Raw genomic sequence first — 17,861 nt, 5'->3', positions numbered from 1 at the left:
GCTGTGACATTTTTGCATTGCAAGGCGTTGGTTAGGAGCTAAGGTTGAGGCGTAAGGTCATGGCTTTTAATCTGGATATATCGCTGAATAAAACACAACTCTCAACGCACAATCCTTAACTGAATTCATGTGCATTCATTGACGGACGCGAACTCTACGGAGGTATAGGCCATGGGTGAATAATTTCGCGCAGATTCTGCTAAACCCCGCGTTTTACCCCGCCGCACTCCTCTTTTCTTCTCCATGAGCTGTTTCAATTTTACCAAAGACCCATTCGTCAAGCCACAGCAGCAGCCACAGTTCTCATCTCCTCGTGTATCATGAAGTCGTATATGATCTGCGCACCAAATCAAGTAGTTCTCTGAAGGATTTTCGCGCACGCCGCGTAGCTGAGACTGAATGACGCCTAGGATGAGAGAAAGATAGGCTTGTCCCGTATTTCTACTCCCAGAAGTAGTCGTAACATAAATCAGATGCGGTATGCAATGAAGAGCCATCTTAGGATCGGCTAGATAGGCAGTGTTGCGTCGCCTTTCTTCGGAGTCGGGGTGTATGGTGGTGGCACAACATCCGAGTTCGCGGATGGGTTCCCCTTTGCCTGCATCTCGGACCCGTTCTGATCAACTAGATCTCTTTCTCTCAAATGCCCTGTCTGATGTTAACATCAATCCACAGCAAACCAAGTACGGAATACTGACTGAAAGTCTCCTTCGCTATTCCCCAGAAGAACGGAGCCCACAGCAGAATGGCAGTGATCTGGCCATAACTCCAGCCATTGTCCGGAAGTTGATCTCCACTCAGCTCTCTCAGGGTATCACGAAGGCTTCCAGTCACAACAGCGTTGGCGACAGCCGAGGTAATGTTCAATAGCAGGATGGTGATCAGGAAGGTGACCCCGCCGTGTTTCCTCAGCCATGCGGGAGTAAATTTCAGAAGCACTTTGGCAAAGGCCCCACCGATGATAGCAATCGCCAAACCGCCCAGTGCTCCGATAATGTCCCACTTCAACGTCATCAATCCTTTCTCGGATGCCGGAAGTAAGGCGCTGAGATTGGTGAAGCCGTATTGACTGTGGCACTGCTTCGCCAGGTCTTGGTAGATGCCTGGGTGCGGGACCTCTACCACACAGCTCGTGGCCAGCTGAGCGATACAGATCGCAAAGTAATAAAGCTGCCAGTGCCAAGTCAAATTCGCCTTGTTCATCACGTTATCGGAAAGTTGGCCGAACAGCATGGTGGTGAGGATCAAGAGCTGAGTCCAGACGACGTAGGAGATCAAGACAGTCTCCACGACCGAAGGGGCCTGACGCCAACGGACAATCGAGGCTACTAAGAGAGAGATACTGAAGAAGGCGTTGATTTCATAGACGGATTTCTGGAGCTTGCGGAGGAGTGGGGTTCTTCGGATAGCAACTTTCCATGAGAAGACGTTGAAGAGGCAGATGAGGATTGGGAAGAGAGCTCCGAAGAGGCAGACGAGAGCTACTTGGATGAAGTACGAGATTATGATCTAAGTGGGTATCAGCAAGAGTCCAGTCAAAACTGACCCGAAAGTGATTGTAACATACTCCTTCACCTGCCAATGCCTGATGAGCGCGTTAGCAATGTAGAAAAGATGAAGGATTCGTGATGAACTTACACCAGGTGCACTGGTAGAATTAAAAGCAACCTGGCAAACATTCGCGCACTGTGCTACGACGTCGGGTACGATGAGCTTCTCTGCCTGAATCTGTGCCACGAGTGAGGCTGAGCTTGCCCAGTCGCATGAGAGTGAGGAGACAGCAGCAGGTGCGCTAGTACTGTCGCTGACGGGAGCGGCCACAGGACCCTTCATCACGGCCATGCTGAAGGTCGAAAGTTGAACGTTGGAGGTTGGAGGGTGATGGTTAAAGAATCAAGATCGTGTAAGGTTGAAGAGGTGCTGATGAAGTACTGTGAAAGCACTTGGTCTGTGCAGTGCGCTAGTCTTGTTTGGGGTGGCTGAACACTCCACGAAAATTCATTTGGTCATAGTAAGGCTGCGATGCTGAGCTACTGCACTACAGCCTCATCAGCCAGATTGGATAGGCAGATTTGCAAAATTCAAAAAATGCAAGATCCCTGAATGGACGGAAGGCGACCCGAAAAGAGCCATTTTCGCCCGATCGCCCCCCCTTTCTCGCCTCGGCTATTGGGCTTGTCTCCTCAGGCACGTGACTCATAGCTGCAGTCTCAACTGCAGTTTATTGGTCTTGAAAGATTTATTTGGTTGGCAGGTAAGATTAAAACGAGCACTTTGAGGGAAAAAGAAGACGAACTGTTTGTTGCCTACAATAGGAAGATTTGAACAATGACTCTTTCAACGGCTCCCTCACTACGTTATCATCTTTCTTATCACAGAACAATGGCATTGCGGCTGTTATATTGAGGCGAAATGAACATGTTCCCAGTTCTATGTATCACCCAGCATTTACAGCTTTGATAATTATATCCTCGATACTCACTACTCCTCAATGCTATACCAACCAAATATTTACCCCAGCTCCAACCCAAAATATCAGAATCTTCCACTCGGACTCCTCAAAATGTGTCAAGTCAGTAGCTTCCTCTATAACGTCAAGTGTGGGCACACTATTTTAGTGTCAACCACTGAGAAATGTAGAAATGAATGTGGCTGCATGGATCAGCCCGATCATTACAGATCAGCGAACGCCAAGTGCCCTGATTGCATTTACGGCTCGCCTCAACTTCCCCAAAGCAATAGAAACCAAGCCCTAGCAGATTTTCAACGTCTACAGGCTGGAGGCGACAAGTTTCGGGCTGAGCTGAATCAAAAGAATGAGCCTGAAGAAGCATATCTATGCAGTATTTGTCCAAAACGCTTGACTTACGACAACGCTCAACGGCTACAGGTTTTGCGTGGGAATCTGGAAAAAGTACTGAAGTATTACCTTGGACCAAACGACGATCAGGACGCACGGCGGGAGCGACTTGATGATACCATTCTTGAGGTTCCAGAGGATATTGTCTATATGTTCTCAAACGATGAACTCCTGACCCAAGCAGAACTATTACAAGAAGCTCACCGGCGAACGAGAAACCTTGAGTATATTGATGGTATTTCATGTGCCATCCACATGCTCAAAGAGTTTGGAGGACATTCGGCGGACCAACTACGAGAGAAGGTTTTCGAATCACTGCCTTAGCCCCTCAACCTTAAGAAATTTTCTTCTAGGCCGATCAGTCATCCTTCGTGTAGCACTGTCAAATTGCAGACTTGAGGAGAAAATGTCGCAACATTGTAAGCAATGTAGAACTAAAAACACCAACTAACCCTGTGGCAGACCCTCTCAGTTAATAAATTCTAAGCTCATAGCTATTTACTACAAAACACTCCATGGATTATTGAAAATCAGGGGCTGTGCGCTCTGTGGTCCACTTTTAAGTGGGGATGTAATTTCCAGAGTTTTAAGGAAGCTGGAGCTTTCCTAGAAAAACACAACAATTCAAGCTTCATTTCAACATGAATCCCCCCCATGCGGTACGTCGCCAATAACTTTTTTTAATTTCCATCTTTTGCTGCATCTTTGGCTGAGTATAGCTAAATAATGTAGAACATACTCGAGTGATCCCGACCTTTGCACTCTTAACTGTGTATTATTCGCGCCCCCAAGTTGAGAACAAGTCGAATTCCATAACTTTTGTGTCAAAAAGGAACCTTCCTCCCTATTGCAGAGAGTAAGGAACAGTTATTTGCATAAATGGTTGTCTGATTAAAAGAAGCTCTGAGGGAGCTTCTGGTCTAGCTAAATAAAGGGGAGCTGCTGAGTAAGTTGAGCTAAGCCTAGTACCCGTACCCGTACGACACTCCCTCTGCTGTGGTTTATTTGATTTCTTTGACAGGGATTTCACTAACTCTATAACCCGCCAGATCATTGTGTCCTTTATTCTCATGAGCGGTTGTATTGCATTGCCTCTTGCCTTCATTTTCTGAACAACAGTTTTATATTATCTCTTTTATATGGCACAGGACGTGGATCTCTTTGTCTCAGCTACCCCATTCATTCTTCCTCGACTATCACATCTCTTTTAAAGTTCTCGATATTCCTTAGGCTTTCCAAGAACCACCAAACTCCCACAACTACTCTCATCATGGCGACTCCAGACAGCCATGTAGTGATATATCACACTTTTTGCGGTCACTGAGCCCCAGTTCTAGAGCACAGTAGAAGATGTCATGTCTATACATGCCAGGATCATCCAAGCTACCACTGCATTCTTCATGCAAGTTACGGGCCATGCAAGCAGACGGAAGCGATAACAATACGGCCGACGACTGGGAATACTACCTTGGTGATGGAGCCGCGAGAAGAGTCGCTGCGGTTTCTCAACTCGTGCTATCAGGCCTGATCGAAACCCTACCTGAAATTAGACCCATCCGTCCCATTTATCGAGAAAATTATGGTGTCTCTTTCTCAGACAAGGGGCCGGAGGTACAGTACCGACCGGACATGCTTCCGGGCACGTCTTTTTGTTCCGACTGTCTGACCCGCTGGCTCTTTGAGCACAAATTCCTGCCCATCCTGTCGACACGACTTCGAAGAAGTTCTGTAGCGAGGCATAGGATGTGTGACATAGAAGGACCTCCAACTTGACAGCGCACTCCCGTTTTTTGAGGCTCCTTTGGACAAGAACCAGGACTGTGCCACACTTTCTTAGTTTCGAGGACGAGAAACAACAAGAAATTTGGAAATTTATGCTGGCATATAGTGTTACGGTCTCTCTTTATAAGGAAATTATGCTAGCTTAATTTGAAGAAGGATGATGATGTTACATGGCTTAAACTGCTGTGGTCTGTGGAGGGAACTAAACTCACCACACTTGATCTCCATTTAAACAGGGAGTTCGGATGGGTAAAATGCCAACCCTGCAGGGTTACGCAGAAGTTGAGGAAGGAGCAGTGTCCAATATGCTGGCACGCTAGATCCCTAGGGAGAGAACTTTTCTTAGCAATTTTCAGTTCAGAGAATAACAGATTTCTTACTACCATAATTTTAGACTTTTAATTATTCGTTTGTGGTGTTGCTGGCACTTGCCTGTTCCATTTCCGTGCTGAATTCTCACATCGTATACAAGTTGAAACCTGATTCTCCGATGAATTATCTTCATGTTTTATTGCGTTGTATGCGCCAAGCTCGGTTCAGGGGAATGCCATGAGTGCAGCCTCGCTTGGCTCAGCAACTCGCTTAAAAAGGGGGCGGGGCATGACAAAGAATAATACCCCGGAACACGGTGGTCTGAGCACCGGAAATCGCAGTGACCCAGCGCTTCAATCGTTGTAATGCCCTATAATTAGGCAGTAAATTCTACACCCGCTAATGCATTGCCAGCGCTGGACCCGAATTCACGCAAGTTAAGACTCAGTGATTATTCATGTCATTCCCATTCGTGAACTAAGTAAAACGAAGTCAAGAGCAAGTCAATACCAAAACAAGTAAACGAGGCCGTAACTGTCCAAGCTACAAACTTTCTTACCCACCAAGCTGCTTAAAATTCAAATTATCCTGATGCCGGAAGCGGTTGCCTGCAGCCTTAATCTGCTCTGTTGCCCTCGTCTGCCCAATCCTCATATTGCCACTTGCTTGCTGAGCCTGCAAATCGATAGCTTTGGATGCCCTCTGCTGCCCCAACTTCATATTCCCACTGCGCTGCTGGTACTCCAAATTGATGTTCGCTCTCTGATATGCCGTGCTATTCTCAATCTTGCCCTTAGTTTCAAGAGTGCTGTTCTCAATATTTCCCTTGGTCTGAAGAGTCTGCAATGTTTGATGGTCAAATTGTCGCTGAAAGCCTAGCCTCTCCTGGTTTGAAGCTTTCTGGTAGTGCAGCTTGGTACCAAGTTGGCCTTGCAGGTTTTGAACTTTGATCTGCCCCATTCTGCTTTCTGTTTCCAACTGGTTGTGGCGATCTTCCTGGGTGATCTGGAATTTCTCTGCCAGGTTCTGGTTTTGGACCTGTCCCAGCTGCTGTTCTGCGGCAATCTTGTGACTGCGATCTTGTTGCGTCATCTGCAGCTTGTTTTGCATCGTGTCTGTTTCAATCTGGCCCACTGCTGCACGAGTTCCAATTTCGATCTGACCCTTATTCCTGAGTGTGTTGATCTGGTCTTGGTTTCGAGCGTATTCATGCTGGTTCAGAGCGCCTTGGGTGCTGATTTTCCGTTCGTCGGTCGCGTACTGATGTTGCAATTGCGACTGACGGTTCTCGTCCTCGAGGAGATTCTTGTTTCGCCTTGAATTGTACTCCATATCCGATAGTTCGCGATTCGCCTGAATTTTACCAGTATTCATCTGATTGGTATGCTGTAGTCTGTGGTCGAGATCACCCCTATCCACGCCGCTCCTTGATTCTCTGTACCTGAGCTCATCTTGCTGCTGCTGCCGTTTGAGTTCCGCTTCGCTTGACATACCCTCCAGTCTGAGGTCCTGTTGTGCTTCGAGACTGGAATACCGCATGCCTTGTTCTTGACCAAGGTAGCTCAACTTTTGTTCTTGGGTCAGACCCTCGTGCTGTAACTGGGCTTGCCGACTTTGTTGCTGCATGCCAAACTTTGCGTGGTGTTGTGCAGTCTCAATGTTCAGCTTCATCACATTTCCAGATGCCATCTCGCCCAAACGTCGGTCGTAGAGCTCTTCTTGGTGCATGAGTCCTATGCCGTGTTCTCTGTCTTTCAGCTTCATGCCGAGGAGATGAGTGTCGAGTGTATGCATAGACTGCTGCTGTCCGATGTTTTCGCGCTGCTCCATCAGCATCAAATGTTGTCTCTGACTAAGTATCTGCCGATTGGCCACCTCTTGGTCTGCTCTCTTGAGCTTGCGTTCGAAATCTTCCTCCTCCTCTTCGATTCGAGTTGTTCGTATCCATTTCTTGTGGTCCAAATCCTGTAACCGCTGTGGCATTCCGACAGCATCTCTGGGCTGCTGCATGCGCTCTTTGGCATAGTACCTGTCCGTTGCACTGAAGTCTTGGAGCTTCTCCAGTAATTGCATTTGAGTGGCTTCAGGTTGTTGGATTCTACTTTTCTTGATGTACATTGTGGGCGAGTAGAAGTAGTCTCCTTCTTCATAAATATTTTGTGGATCATTCAGATCCTTCCACAAGCATGCTTCGATCAGGGCTGTAACAACGGGGATTGGGTTTTCGTTTTCCATCGCCATAAAGAGAGCCGTTCTACCACGCGACTTCCTCAGAGGATCGGCTTTAGCAGTAGCCAGTTCAGTGAGAGTTCTCTGGAGGCCGACGGGGTCCTGAGAGGCCCTCCTGCAGACAAGGCATAGTTCACACAATGGACTACGTCCCCCATGCTTCGACGATGGAAAGTGTATGTCGTGGCCGGCTTTGACAAGTAGTTTGACCGCATCGGCGTGAAGCTCCCTTGCTGCCTCATGAAGACTGCCATCGTTGCGTGCGGGATTCTTCTTCAGTATAGACCTTATGGTTGACAAATCGCCATTGCGAGCGGCATGACACAAAGGTGTTCGGTCGCGAGAGTCTTTCTGGATTACACTTGCACCACGGTCGATCAGAGTTGACACTACTGATAGTCTTCCTTTCCCTGCAGCAGTCATGAGCGGGCTGACCTGATATTGCTCTGTAGAAAAGTTGATTTCCGCTGGAGATAAGTTAGCATGGACACAGTAGGTTGTTGAAAAAGATTTCCCCAAACTCACCTCCGTGGTCAAGCAGGACGCCTATCACATCGTCTGAACAATCCTTCTCCAAAGCAATCAAAAGAGGAGTCAAACCGTCGGAAAGCGGTTCGTCATACTCATTTTCGAACATGTCCCAATCAAGGGTTGCTGACAAGTCCGCGTTGAGCTCACATATTTTTCTTGCTAGACGGGCTGACGCCGGATAGTTGTTGAGACAATAAAACAGTAATGGATAACCAAGGTCTGAATAGTTGTTGACATCCGGTTTTTCTTGGACAAACTCATTCTCAGTGGCTGACTTGAAAAAATGAAAGACTATCTCCTCCTCGTGACCAACCCTTAATGCAGTTTGCAAACTCATATAGATTGAGTGCGAGCTTGGATTTTTCGGTAGTAGCATTTCGAGAAGATCTTCTCGTGCATTTTCAGCAGCGAGTTGGAGAGCTTTGCCGTGATCGAAATTCACGTCCGCATCGTGGCTCAGAAGCAGCTCAAGCAGTTCTTGTGAAGCGACATCCTGTATCACGTAACCAATTGCGGTGACAAGAGCAGAATGCACACCTTCATCAGCAGTTCCACGTGAGAGAAGGGCTTCAACGAGGCTGAAGTAGTAGTTGTCAAGCCACAATTCTCCCGAAGCCGTCATAGCGTTGAAGGCATCGGTGTAGATTGAAGGGTCATTTACTACTTGGAGAAGAATAGCGACAGCGTCAATGCTGCCCAATGTTGCGGCGCTTACTAGGGCATCTAAAAATAGCAAGTTAAGTAGTTGCCCATATTTAAAATAGGAGAAGGGACGTTAAAGCCGTACCATTTGCAGATTCCCCGTGGGCTTCCATACTGACAAGCATCTGCAGTATATTTAATGCATCTGGATTGAACATCCATGCGTCGGTCGTGCTGGATGAGTCTCCGCCATTGCTTGAAAGCAGGGCATCAAATGCGAGTGAAACGCAGCCAAAGTTTTCCTTGTCGATATTCGGGGCCAATACGGTGACAAGATCAAGTCGAAATAGCCTCGCACTATTGATCAAGGCTTCATCCACCGAGTTACCACGAGCACCCTTTTGTGCAAGAATTTGTATGGTTTTTGATCCTTCTGGTGATGTCCATTTCCCGACATCGTGGGTGGCTGCTATAAATGCTTGGGAACTCCATTTTTCGTCAGCATTCTGTGAAAGAAGCTCAACGACTTGGGGGTTAATGGCTTCGGCAGCGGAGACTAAAGCAACTCCAACAGCATCACTAGCCACGCCATCGCTGTGAAGAAACTGGAGCAGCTCAAATGAGCTGGGCAAAAGCCAGGACTCATTTGATACTGCTGCGCGGAATGCATGGCTGTGAGTATCTATGTCAGCAACATGGGGTCTGAGAAGTGTGACCGCTTGGAGGTCGAGAGCTTTGGATGCTGATATGTACGCCTTATCAATAGGCTCCCCATTTGCACCGTGATGGAGCAGAAACTCGATGACATTGAGGCAGTGCAGCCATCGGGTCGTGCCTTCGGTCGCGGCCGCAATTGCCTTGGTGTGCACTTCCGGACGATCAATCCTGGGGGCTAGCAACTCTAGAGAAGCGATATCTAGAGCTTGCGCACCTTTGAGGAAAGCAAATTCGAGTGCATCTCCTTCAACACCGGATTCAAGGAGAAGCTGTATAAGGTGAAGTTCAGAGAGCCATTCTGACTCTGTACTCACGGCCCGGTAGAGGGCCTCGTTGAAAACTGAAACGTCCTTTACATGAGGGTGTAACAGCTGTATGGCATCGGAATTCAAATACTGACTGGCTTGAATGAAGGCTTTATTGATACTTCCTTGAGACGGCTCTCGCTGTAGCAAATAATCTGCGATTCGAAGCCCTTCCGGGCATAACCATTTCTTCTCAAGGCCAGTCATAGATGTGAAAGCAGATTCTATCACAGTTACAGAGCTGTTGAACTCCAGGACATTGCGTAGCACGTCAATATCGAGCGCTCTAGCGGCTCTCAAAGCTACCGCTTCGACCATTTTAGTTGAGATACCCTTCTCAAGGAGAAAATGCGTGATGCGAACTCCGGCGGCGGCACGCCACAAGTCTTCGCTCAGCAACATGGCTCGGAGCACATCATCTGAGACTTGGCGGAAATTTGGTGAGCCAGATAAGACCTTCAGCCCTTCAATGTCAAGAAGCTTTGCCATCTCAATAGCAGCGATAGCCAGAACCTCGGTGGAAACTCCTTCCTTGACCAAGGTGGAAGCGATGGTAAGCTGATCTGAAGAGAGTTGTCCTGGTTTGTGCCGCGTCAGAGCTTTGAAAGCAGCTGGAATCGCTGTAGCCGCAGCAGGGCCTTTGAGGAACACATCCAAGGCGTCATAATTTGAGGTCTTTGCTGCATATGCTGCCGCTTTCTCAACTGCAACCCCCTTTGCCCCAGACTCCAAAAGAAACTTAACAACCTGCAAACCTTCTGGGGAAGTCCACTTCTTCTCGTCCGACACGACGGAATTGAAGGCCATCTCAGCGCCTTTCCCTTTGTGTGCTCCCTCCTGACATGCAGGTAAAAGTATTCGAAGTGCTGATAGATGCAAGGCTTTTGAAGCTACCTCGACAAGCTTGTAGATTGCTGGCCCAGACACGCCTCTCCCCAGCAGATACTCGACAAATTGCAAACCTTCCGGAGTGAGCCATCTGTTCCGTGCAAGAGCAATTTCATCGAAAATGATGTCGTACAGATGTGAGGCGCTCTCTTGTATAGCTAAGGCTTTGACCACAGGGACATCATATGCGGCGGCCGCGAGACGAGCGACATGTTCCAAGTCTTGCTTTGCTAAACCGTTCTCCAACAGATAGAAAAGTATAGTTCGAAGACTGGAAGAGCTCAGTGGTTGTACATGTTCCATAAGCCCTTGGAATGCAGCGTGAGTTGTGGGATTGTTTCGAGACTTTTCGATGATCAACTTCACACCAGCCAAGCTCAGAGCTTTTGCTGCTGCTCTAGCTGCGCCTGCCACCGAAACGTCAGACGCGCCCTTGCCCAGTAGAATTTGGGTAGCAGCTAATCCCTCTCTCGAGGTCAGAAGATCTTGTCGTTGACTAAGCAAGCTTAAGGATTCTGAGAATGTGGCCTTCGAAGAAACAAATGGAGAGAAATCGTTCATTGCCTTGAGATCCGCAGCAGAGGCAACTTTTACAAAAGCGTCATCTACGACGGGGCCTTTAAGACCTTGCTTGAGAAGGAACTGCACGACCTCAAGTCGATTACCAGCCAGAGCAGTCTCTGGCCCCTTGCAATTCACAACAAGGTCGAAAGCGGAAAGAGCAACCGTGCGGTCGGAGAGGTAAGGATACAATGCGCTGACCCATTCATGTCGGAGGGCCTGGGCGGCGTGTGTAAAGAACTCATCAATCACCTTTCCTCTTGCTCCATTTTGGAGAAGATATTGGGTCATTGAAAGGGTCTTTCGGTCGAGTGCGGTGCCATTACTTACCAGAAGCTCGTGCAGTGCAACAGAGTATATGACGTCTGATGACAAGTTGTCTGCGAATATTTGTGCAGAATGCCGATTTCCTGACTTGACCCCAGCAATGAAATACCTATCGGACCATGTGCCTCTGCTACAATTCTTGACAAGTAACTTCACCATTGACAAGCTTTTCCCATCCGGACTTTGCCAATCTGTATGACAACCGAGTACAGCTTTGAGTGGCACAAGAAGGCTGTCGTTTCTCCCAACCGCCGGAAGAAGCTTCTCGACAACCTGCTGATCAAGATGCACCGAAGGCGGTACCAAGTTCTCGCCAAAAGAGCTATGTAATGTTGCACCTGCTTCGACGAGTAGATGAACAGTAGGGCCATCGTAGCGGTCTTCCTTCAGAACTTGTGGCAAGGCGGCATCCAAAGAGGTCTTCTCTAATCCGGTACCGACAAGTATCTCGAGCATTGCTTGGCGATCGTTTCCGCGCAATGACAATGCTTCTACCAATCCGTACTTCAGAGAAGTTTTGGAAGTTTTAGCAGCGAGCAATGCTGCAAGTGTTTTCGTGTCGGCTCGCTTGATGCAAGCTTGCAAGGGAGATCCCAGCGCATGGTCTGGGGACGCTCCCCAACGGAGGAAGAGTTTGCTCAGAACTAAGGCAGCTTCCTTTGAAGTACATTGAGTTGCATCGAGCAAAAGCTCATTGAGAGGAGCAGAGCCATTTGAAGAGTCATACAATGTCTCGATGACCCTTTGCATGTAAGCTAGAGTGTATGGTAACATTCCGTCATTACTTCCAGCAAGCGCAAACATCTTTCGTGTTTGTTTCCAGACCGATGTGAACGTGAGATACTGAGGAGCTTTCTGTGCGAGGAGCGTCTCTAAGAGGTCTAGTCTCTCCAACTGTACAGCCTTGGCGATAGCCTTGCCCTCGAGGTAGTCCAGAGAAGCACCCTTGAGCAGGAGTCTCACTTTTTCATGGGCGTGTGGGTTGTTGTCAATGGCGACGACAAGCTCTTGGTCCACGGCCGGTCCAGAAGCCCCAGCATCAAGCAGTATGGACCATATCTCCAGCTTTGCTGGGCTCTCGTCCCCCAGGCAAGAGCTTGTGTATTGAACAGCAGAGGAGAGGGCTTTCTTTGTCGGCTTCGTTGCTACAAGCTCACCCACAATTGCAGGGTTTGCTGCTTGGATTGCCCAGTGAAGAGCGGCACCGTCAGAATAAGTCGCTTTTGCAGCACCCGAGTGAATGAGCAGATCGATTAAAGCCATGATGTGAGGACTCCTTATCTGCTCCGGCTTACAGCACTCGACAAGCATTTGGGAAGTATAATCTCCACCGACACCTAACGTCAAAAGGTCCGAAATGATACTGTGAGTTTCTTCTGCACGCGTAGAATAGTCTTTGACAAGCTGCAGATGAGTACCAGTACTAACATAATCTGCAGATGATCGATTATTGCTCGAACGCAGTACCTCTGAAGCCAAATTGGAATTTCTAGTTTCTATAGCAAACTGGAACAACTTTGGCGCAGGAAAGGTACCGTGGCGAAATGCAGGGCAGTCGATCAAGATAGAGACAATGTCATGTACTTGTCCTGCAATGAATGGTATCACAGTCTTGCTCGTTCGAGGTCCTGAGGCGCCAGCGTAGAGAAGTATTTTCAGGAAAGGGTCTTGGTTTTCCTGGCTCCAGGAACCTATCAGTCCAGTCGCGTCATCCAGATAGTTTGAAGAGACAGGGACTTTGGCCATTATCACGATAGCTAGTCCCACCCCGAGACTCTGTGCGGAAACAGCTTTTTTCAGGGCGCCGGCTTGGCTGAAGTTCGCATCTGCTCCTCTCAGAAGTAACATACAAGTATTCCGCAGGGAGTTGCTGGAAGCAGCTATGAGGAGGCCATGACTTAATAATTCAACATTGTTGAGGAGTGGCGACAACAGCAGTGTCTCGATGAGCTCCTCCGAACCGGAGGCTATCAAATCGAGGATTCGATCTTGGCACAATTCTGGGTTGGCTCCATGTTCTAACAAAGATCTGACGCGTTCAACATCACTGCCGCGATCAGTCAGCACGCTGGCAAGTGATGCATCGAGAGATCTTTGCGGGACTCGGCTAAGAAACAATCGCCAGATAGCAGGCGGCTGGGAGTGTTCTGCCTTGGTAAAGAGATAAGCGAGTGTTGGTATCGCCTGTCCCTTCTTATTCGCAGTAAAAGTACCCCCAGAGGCTGTAGCACCAGCACCAGCACCAGCAGTTTCCGCAAGCTGGAGTAGGCCTTCGATGATAAGGGGAGATGCTCGTCCTCCCAGAGCTTTGTCCAGCCCTAGCAAAACTTCATCACTGGCGAATCCCTTCGAATTTTTCCCAAGCAGAAATCTTTTCGGCCGTTGCGACATCAAGAACTCTTCAGCTCCTGCCTTGTCACTGGGATAGACAGGGACAGCCCGTTGATTCGGAAGGGAGAGCATTGACCGTGGAAGTGTCAATGGGATCCCGAGCCCAACAGCCATCGCATTAAGCTGATCCTGAAATTGACCTCTCGAAGACTCAGTAGCCTTGTATGAACTGCCCGACATTGTGGTACTCATGGTTGAGCTTCTCACCAGACCGCCTTTAAAATCAGAGATGGGAGATGAAGGCATGGACGCAATTCTCCCAAAACCACTTGCTGGTCTTGGGGACTGTGGGGAGGACATCGCGGCGTGACTTGAGGTAAAGTTGGAACACTTCGACAGGGTGCAAGGCTCCGAGTTCGAAACAAGCAACACCTACTACTGTCAGCGCAGTATTCTAAGTCGAACCGAGTGCGCTACATACGTGGAGAGAGTCTTTGCTTTCCCTTGCCAGACGTCAGCCTTGGATACTGAGTACCAGAGTACAGAAATGCCGGAAAGCTCCAGTTTGGGCTTGGAGCGGGGTCTTCGCTTTGAGCCTCTCATCTTCCAGGCTCCTTGAATCCGGGGTGGGACCATAACTGAGCAGAATTACTGACGGGAGCCGGGGGCCTTGTTCCGAGAGGCTGAGGAGGACTGTCACATCGCCAAAGCTGGGCAATGTTTGCGTTGCATTGCAGGAGAATTGGGATTGAGATGCAGCACTACGCTGCATCTATACAGACACACCCCCCTGTTTTCAACAGCAACCTGGTGCTTTGACCGCTCTACCCTGCCATTCTCAACGAATGACATGGTCGCAAGTTTCCAGTTGTGCAAAGGACGCATGCATCCGCCGTGAGGATGGAAACAAGCCGGTGTCACGTTCATTTTGTTGGCGGCACCAAGCAAACTAAAGGTAGCGAGGCCATGTAGAGGTGGTACTGGGCTGGGCTGCTCTTTAGAAAGACAATGCACGAAGGAGCCACAGACTCAGCCCCAAGGCTGAGAGATTGCCGGGCTTTCCACGCTCCTCCGGACGTCCGAAGTTCCTCTTGATTGATCCAGCTCACAAATGCCAAGTTATCTTCGCCCCATTTAACCTTAGGCGAGAGAAGTGCGAAGTAGAGGCACCTCAGGGACGAAGATGGTTGCGGATACAAGCTTCCGGGTAAGAGAAATCCAGCACAAGATACTGGCCGAATCGAGACAGCAGTGGGAAATGTCCTTGGCGGTGCCAAGACAAGCCGTACAATGGACTCGAACATCGCATTCCAGAGCACGCACAATCCAAATACGGCGGGGAATCCAAATAGATCATTAGGGAGCGGTGAGCAGGCTGCTGCGGCTCAACCTGTGGTCTCGGGTCCAGAAGGACTCTGTGACAAGGTTCCAGAGCCGCGAGCTCCTCTACCATCTGTAGAGAAACTGAGACGACCAATACAGCCTGGAACTCAGGTACCAGGATATCCAATCGGCCTCAGAAGGAGACAAGAAGGCTCGACACCAAGAAACTCAGGCAGACCTTCAGAATCAGTTCAGCCAACATCTGGAGTACAAGCTCCAGGAAGAGAGCAAGAACCTCTTTCGATGTCGGGCCTTCGGCCAAAGAGAGCATCACATCAAATCAACATCACGGCGCAGGAGAGAAAGACTGAAAATCCACCCGCGAGAGCCCCTATCGAACCAGCCATAGCTCGAAAGCCTGTTCAAATATCCCCCTTTCCCATTGAAGGTCGAAGCCCCGGCGTGCAACTGGGAGCTCCTCCAGCAAGGGCAGCTTTAAACACTACTGATAGAACCCAACATGCCGGTGGACAAACAGCAAATAATCGAGGGCTACACTCTGTAGAGGAGGAGAAGCGAGCAGCGACCGAGAACCCAACCTCTCGGAAAACTGACCCTATCTTGGGCAGTTCACGAAACAGACCCGGGAGCGTTGCGACCTCTTTGAGAGGGACCGTCTCTGGTGCCACGCCGGGTCAAACTTCCAGAACACCAAACTCGGGAACTGCTCGTGCTCTTGGAAATGTATCTTGCGGTGGCTCAAAACCACCAAGTATGCCTCGAACATTCGCAGCCGGCCAGAGGGGAAGCAGCCTAAATCCACAAGGCCCAAGCGGTATGCCACAACCGGTATCCACAGGGCCAAGAGTGGATGTTCAAGGGCCAGTTGGTCCTAGGTTTTCCAATGCGACGGCCAGAAGAGATCCGATCTCTCGACCGATGAACGGTATACGGAACCAAAGCGCTACAGGAACTCCCGGAACGCCGTTGTCCGGAATTCAAACTTCCGGAGGACCACAGAGACTTCGCGATCAAGGATTAAATAATCTCAACCCTTCAAAACCACTGTTGCAAAGAGGCCCTCTCCAATACCCCACGGACAGTACAATAAATCGACGCCCAACAATAGCTCCGGGAAGAATAGTGCCTAGTATTACGCGAAATCAGAGTTTAAACAGCCCTATATACTGTAATCCTGCTCATTCGGTGCAGCAAAGGAACCCGTTCACGAGTGGTGCCCAGCTTCCACAAAGAAACACTCACTTGAATCCCTTTCCAAGCCGTGGGTCACCAAATCAGATGGGCATGGGCCAGAGGCCGATGCCAGCGACGTCAGGCACGCAAGGAAAGCATGGACCAAGCTTTTCTCTAGGCCTAAGAGGAGAAATACACATTGGCAGGTCGGCAAAAGCTGCCACGGCCGCCATCAGAAATACTGGAATTCATCCTGTTGCGGTTCCTCCCCAGCGACCAATCCACCATCCTGTCAACCATAACGGATATCACACTGCCGAATCTCAGAAACATCCAATCCCCCATTCTATCAAGCATAGTGGAAATCATCACGACAAATCTCTTCATGAAAGTCCATTTCACCATCCCGACCACCGCCACGCCAAATCTCCCGAGCCTTCTGAAGAACATTCGGAAAACCATAGAGACAAGCCTGCAGAAGAATCTTCTGACCAGCACTCAGACGACGATAAAGACAAACCCGCCGCTGAATATCCTGACCATCCAAATAAACATCCCGACGAGTCGCCTATCGAATCTCCCGAATCTTCCAAAGAGCCTCCACTCAACCACCCCGACGAGCCCGCGGATGGTCATACTGAAGTCCTGGCTGAACGCGCTCAAACCCCCATTGACGATGTTGGGACGCCGACCCATCCCAATGACCCTGGTCTCAAGGATCCAAGTGATGATCCACATGATGAGGCTCCCCATACCATTGACGGCCATAAGGACCACGGGGAACGAGACACCAACCTTGATTGGCACGATTCGGACCCTCTATATCCTTCGGATGACTATAAGCATGAGCGGGGCCACGATAGAACCTCTGGTGTTGTATTTGCCGGGGCAACCGACATGGACAACCCATTCCACGACACGGGCGGGGTCGAAACAGTTACCAATGAGCATGAATCGCTTGACGCCATGCACGATGGAAACCATGATAATATCAACGATGATAACATCACTGAAAACTATCCTGAAATCCCGGACGACCATAATGATAACCTGTTCCCCTCGCAAGGCGAAAATGAGGACGAACCATTCAGCACCGAACATGGGTGGGGTGAGAATGAAGCTGCCGGTTCACTTGCTCCGAATCCTGGTTTAGAAAACGAAGATCCTCTCTTTCCTGATGAACATGAAAGCGAAAATGAACAGTTTCAAGACAGAGATCCATTCGATATTGACGCTGGCCATTCTCTTCCGTCGGACGCAGACGATCAGTTTGGAGATCCGCAAGACGGTGGGGAGAGTGATTGGGCGTTGGACGAAGACCACAACGAGGACACCGTAGAGTTCAACGAAGAATCAAATTTCCTACCGGAAATACCTGATTCTGGCGATATTTTTGACGAGGATGGACAAGCTGACGAGGACCCCGATGAGTTGTTTGGGGAGCAAGCTCTGGGAACATATGATAGCGAGAGGCAATCAGAAGTTGGGCACGACGAGGAACCGGGCAATGTCGAGGATTTATTCCAGAATAGCGATGGAGAGATCGATGGTTATGCTGAGGACGAAAACGTGGGAGAAATGAGAGATCCGGAGAACTTCTTTGAGGGCAGTGAAGACGGACAGGAGGACTCTAATGCGTATATGGAATCAGAGCCAGGGTTGAGCCATGACTCTGGGAGTGAGGGCGTTGGGGACCAGGCCGAAGAAGACGAAACAGCCTCTGGTTTGGGGACCGATGAGTTTTCCGCTGGAGAGAACGACTTGGACGATCCAAACGAAAATGAAGATGAGAATCCCTACTCGGACCTGGGCGATCAGTTTGGAAGTGATGTAGGAGACCAGGACCTCGAAAGCGACCA

The 17,861-nt window shown here is 49.3% G+C and overlaps 3 protein-coding genes across 3 annotated transcripts; 1 reads left to right on the top strand and 2 right to left on the bottom strand.

Moving 5' to 3' along the window:
* Window positions 1–508: 508 nt before the first annotated feature.
* On the bottom strand, window positions 509–1,842 carry K444DRAFT_633072 (uncharacterized protein; the record flags this gene model as incomplete). The annotated part of the gene is made up of 4 exons (XM_024883566.1): window positions 509–648; window positions 699–1,509; window positions 1,568–1,585; window positions 1,639–1,842. The coding sequence occupies 4 exons, from the start codon at window positions 1,840–1,842 to the stop codon at window positions 509–511; spliced, it is 1,173 nt and encodes a 390-aa protein (XP_024733598.1).
* Window positions 1,843–2,563: 721 nt separating this feature from the next.
* Window positions 2,564–3,184, top strand: K444DRAFT_633071 (uncharacterized protein; the record flags this gene model as incomplete). The annotated part of the gene is made up of 1 exon (XM_024883565.1): window positions 2,564–3,184. One exon carries the CDS (start codon window positions 2,564–2,566, stop codon window positions 3,182–3,184), a length of 621 nt encoding a protein of 206 aa, XP_024733597.1.
* A 2,226-nt stretch (window positions 3,185–5,410) lies between these two features.
* Window positions 5,411–14,164, bottom strand: K444DRAFT_567455 (uncharacterized protein). The gene is made up of 4 exons (XM_024877168.1): window positions 13,967–14,164; window positions 8,502–13,917; window positions 7,709–8,437; window positions 5,411–7,650 (listed from the first exon to the last, which is right to left on the bottom strand). Exons 2-4 carry the CDS (start codon window positions 13,843–13,845, stop codon window positions 5,510–5,512), a joined length of 8,214 nt encoding a protein of 2,737 aa, XP_024733596.1. The 5' UTR covers window positions 13,846–13,917; window positions 13,967–14,164; the 3' UTR covers window positions 5,411–5,509.
* Between the last annotated feature and the right edge of the window lie 3,697 nt (window positions 14,165–17,861).

This window comes from Hyaloscypha bicolor (genome assembly GCF_002865645.1).
Source record: "Hyaloscypha bicolor E unplaced genomic scaffold K444scaffold_118, whole genome shotgun sequence".
Taxonomy (NCBI): Eukaryota; Fungi; Ascomycota; class Leotiomycetes; order Helotiales; family Hyaloscyphaceae; genus Hyaloscypha; species Hyaloscypha bicolor.
The sequence above is the reverse complement of the archived record's forward strand: the minus strand, read 5'-3'. Positions and strand labels throughout refer to the sequence as shown.

What these genes read in the sequence shown, in the direction of transcription:
- K444DRAFT_567455 (XM_024877168.1), bottom strand. Translation starts at nt 13,845, where the DNA reads ATGTCCTCCCCACAGTCCCCAAGACCAGCAAGTGGTTTTGGGAGAATT. An exon ending in CCACGGGGAATCTGCAAATG is followed by an intron (nt 8,438 to 8,501) that starts GTACGGCTTTAA and finishes TGCTATTTTTAG; the next exon opens with ATGCCCTAGTAAGCGCCGCA. An exon ending in CGTCCTGCTTGACCACGGAG is followed by an intron (nt 7,651 to 7,708) that starts GTGAGTTTGGGG and finishes ACTTATCTCCAG; the next exon opens with CGGAAATCAACTTTTCTACA.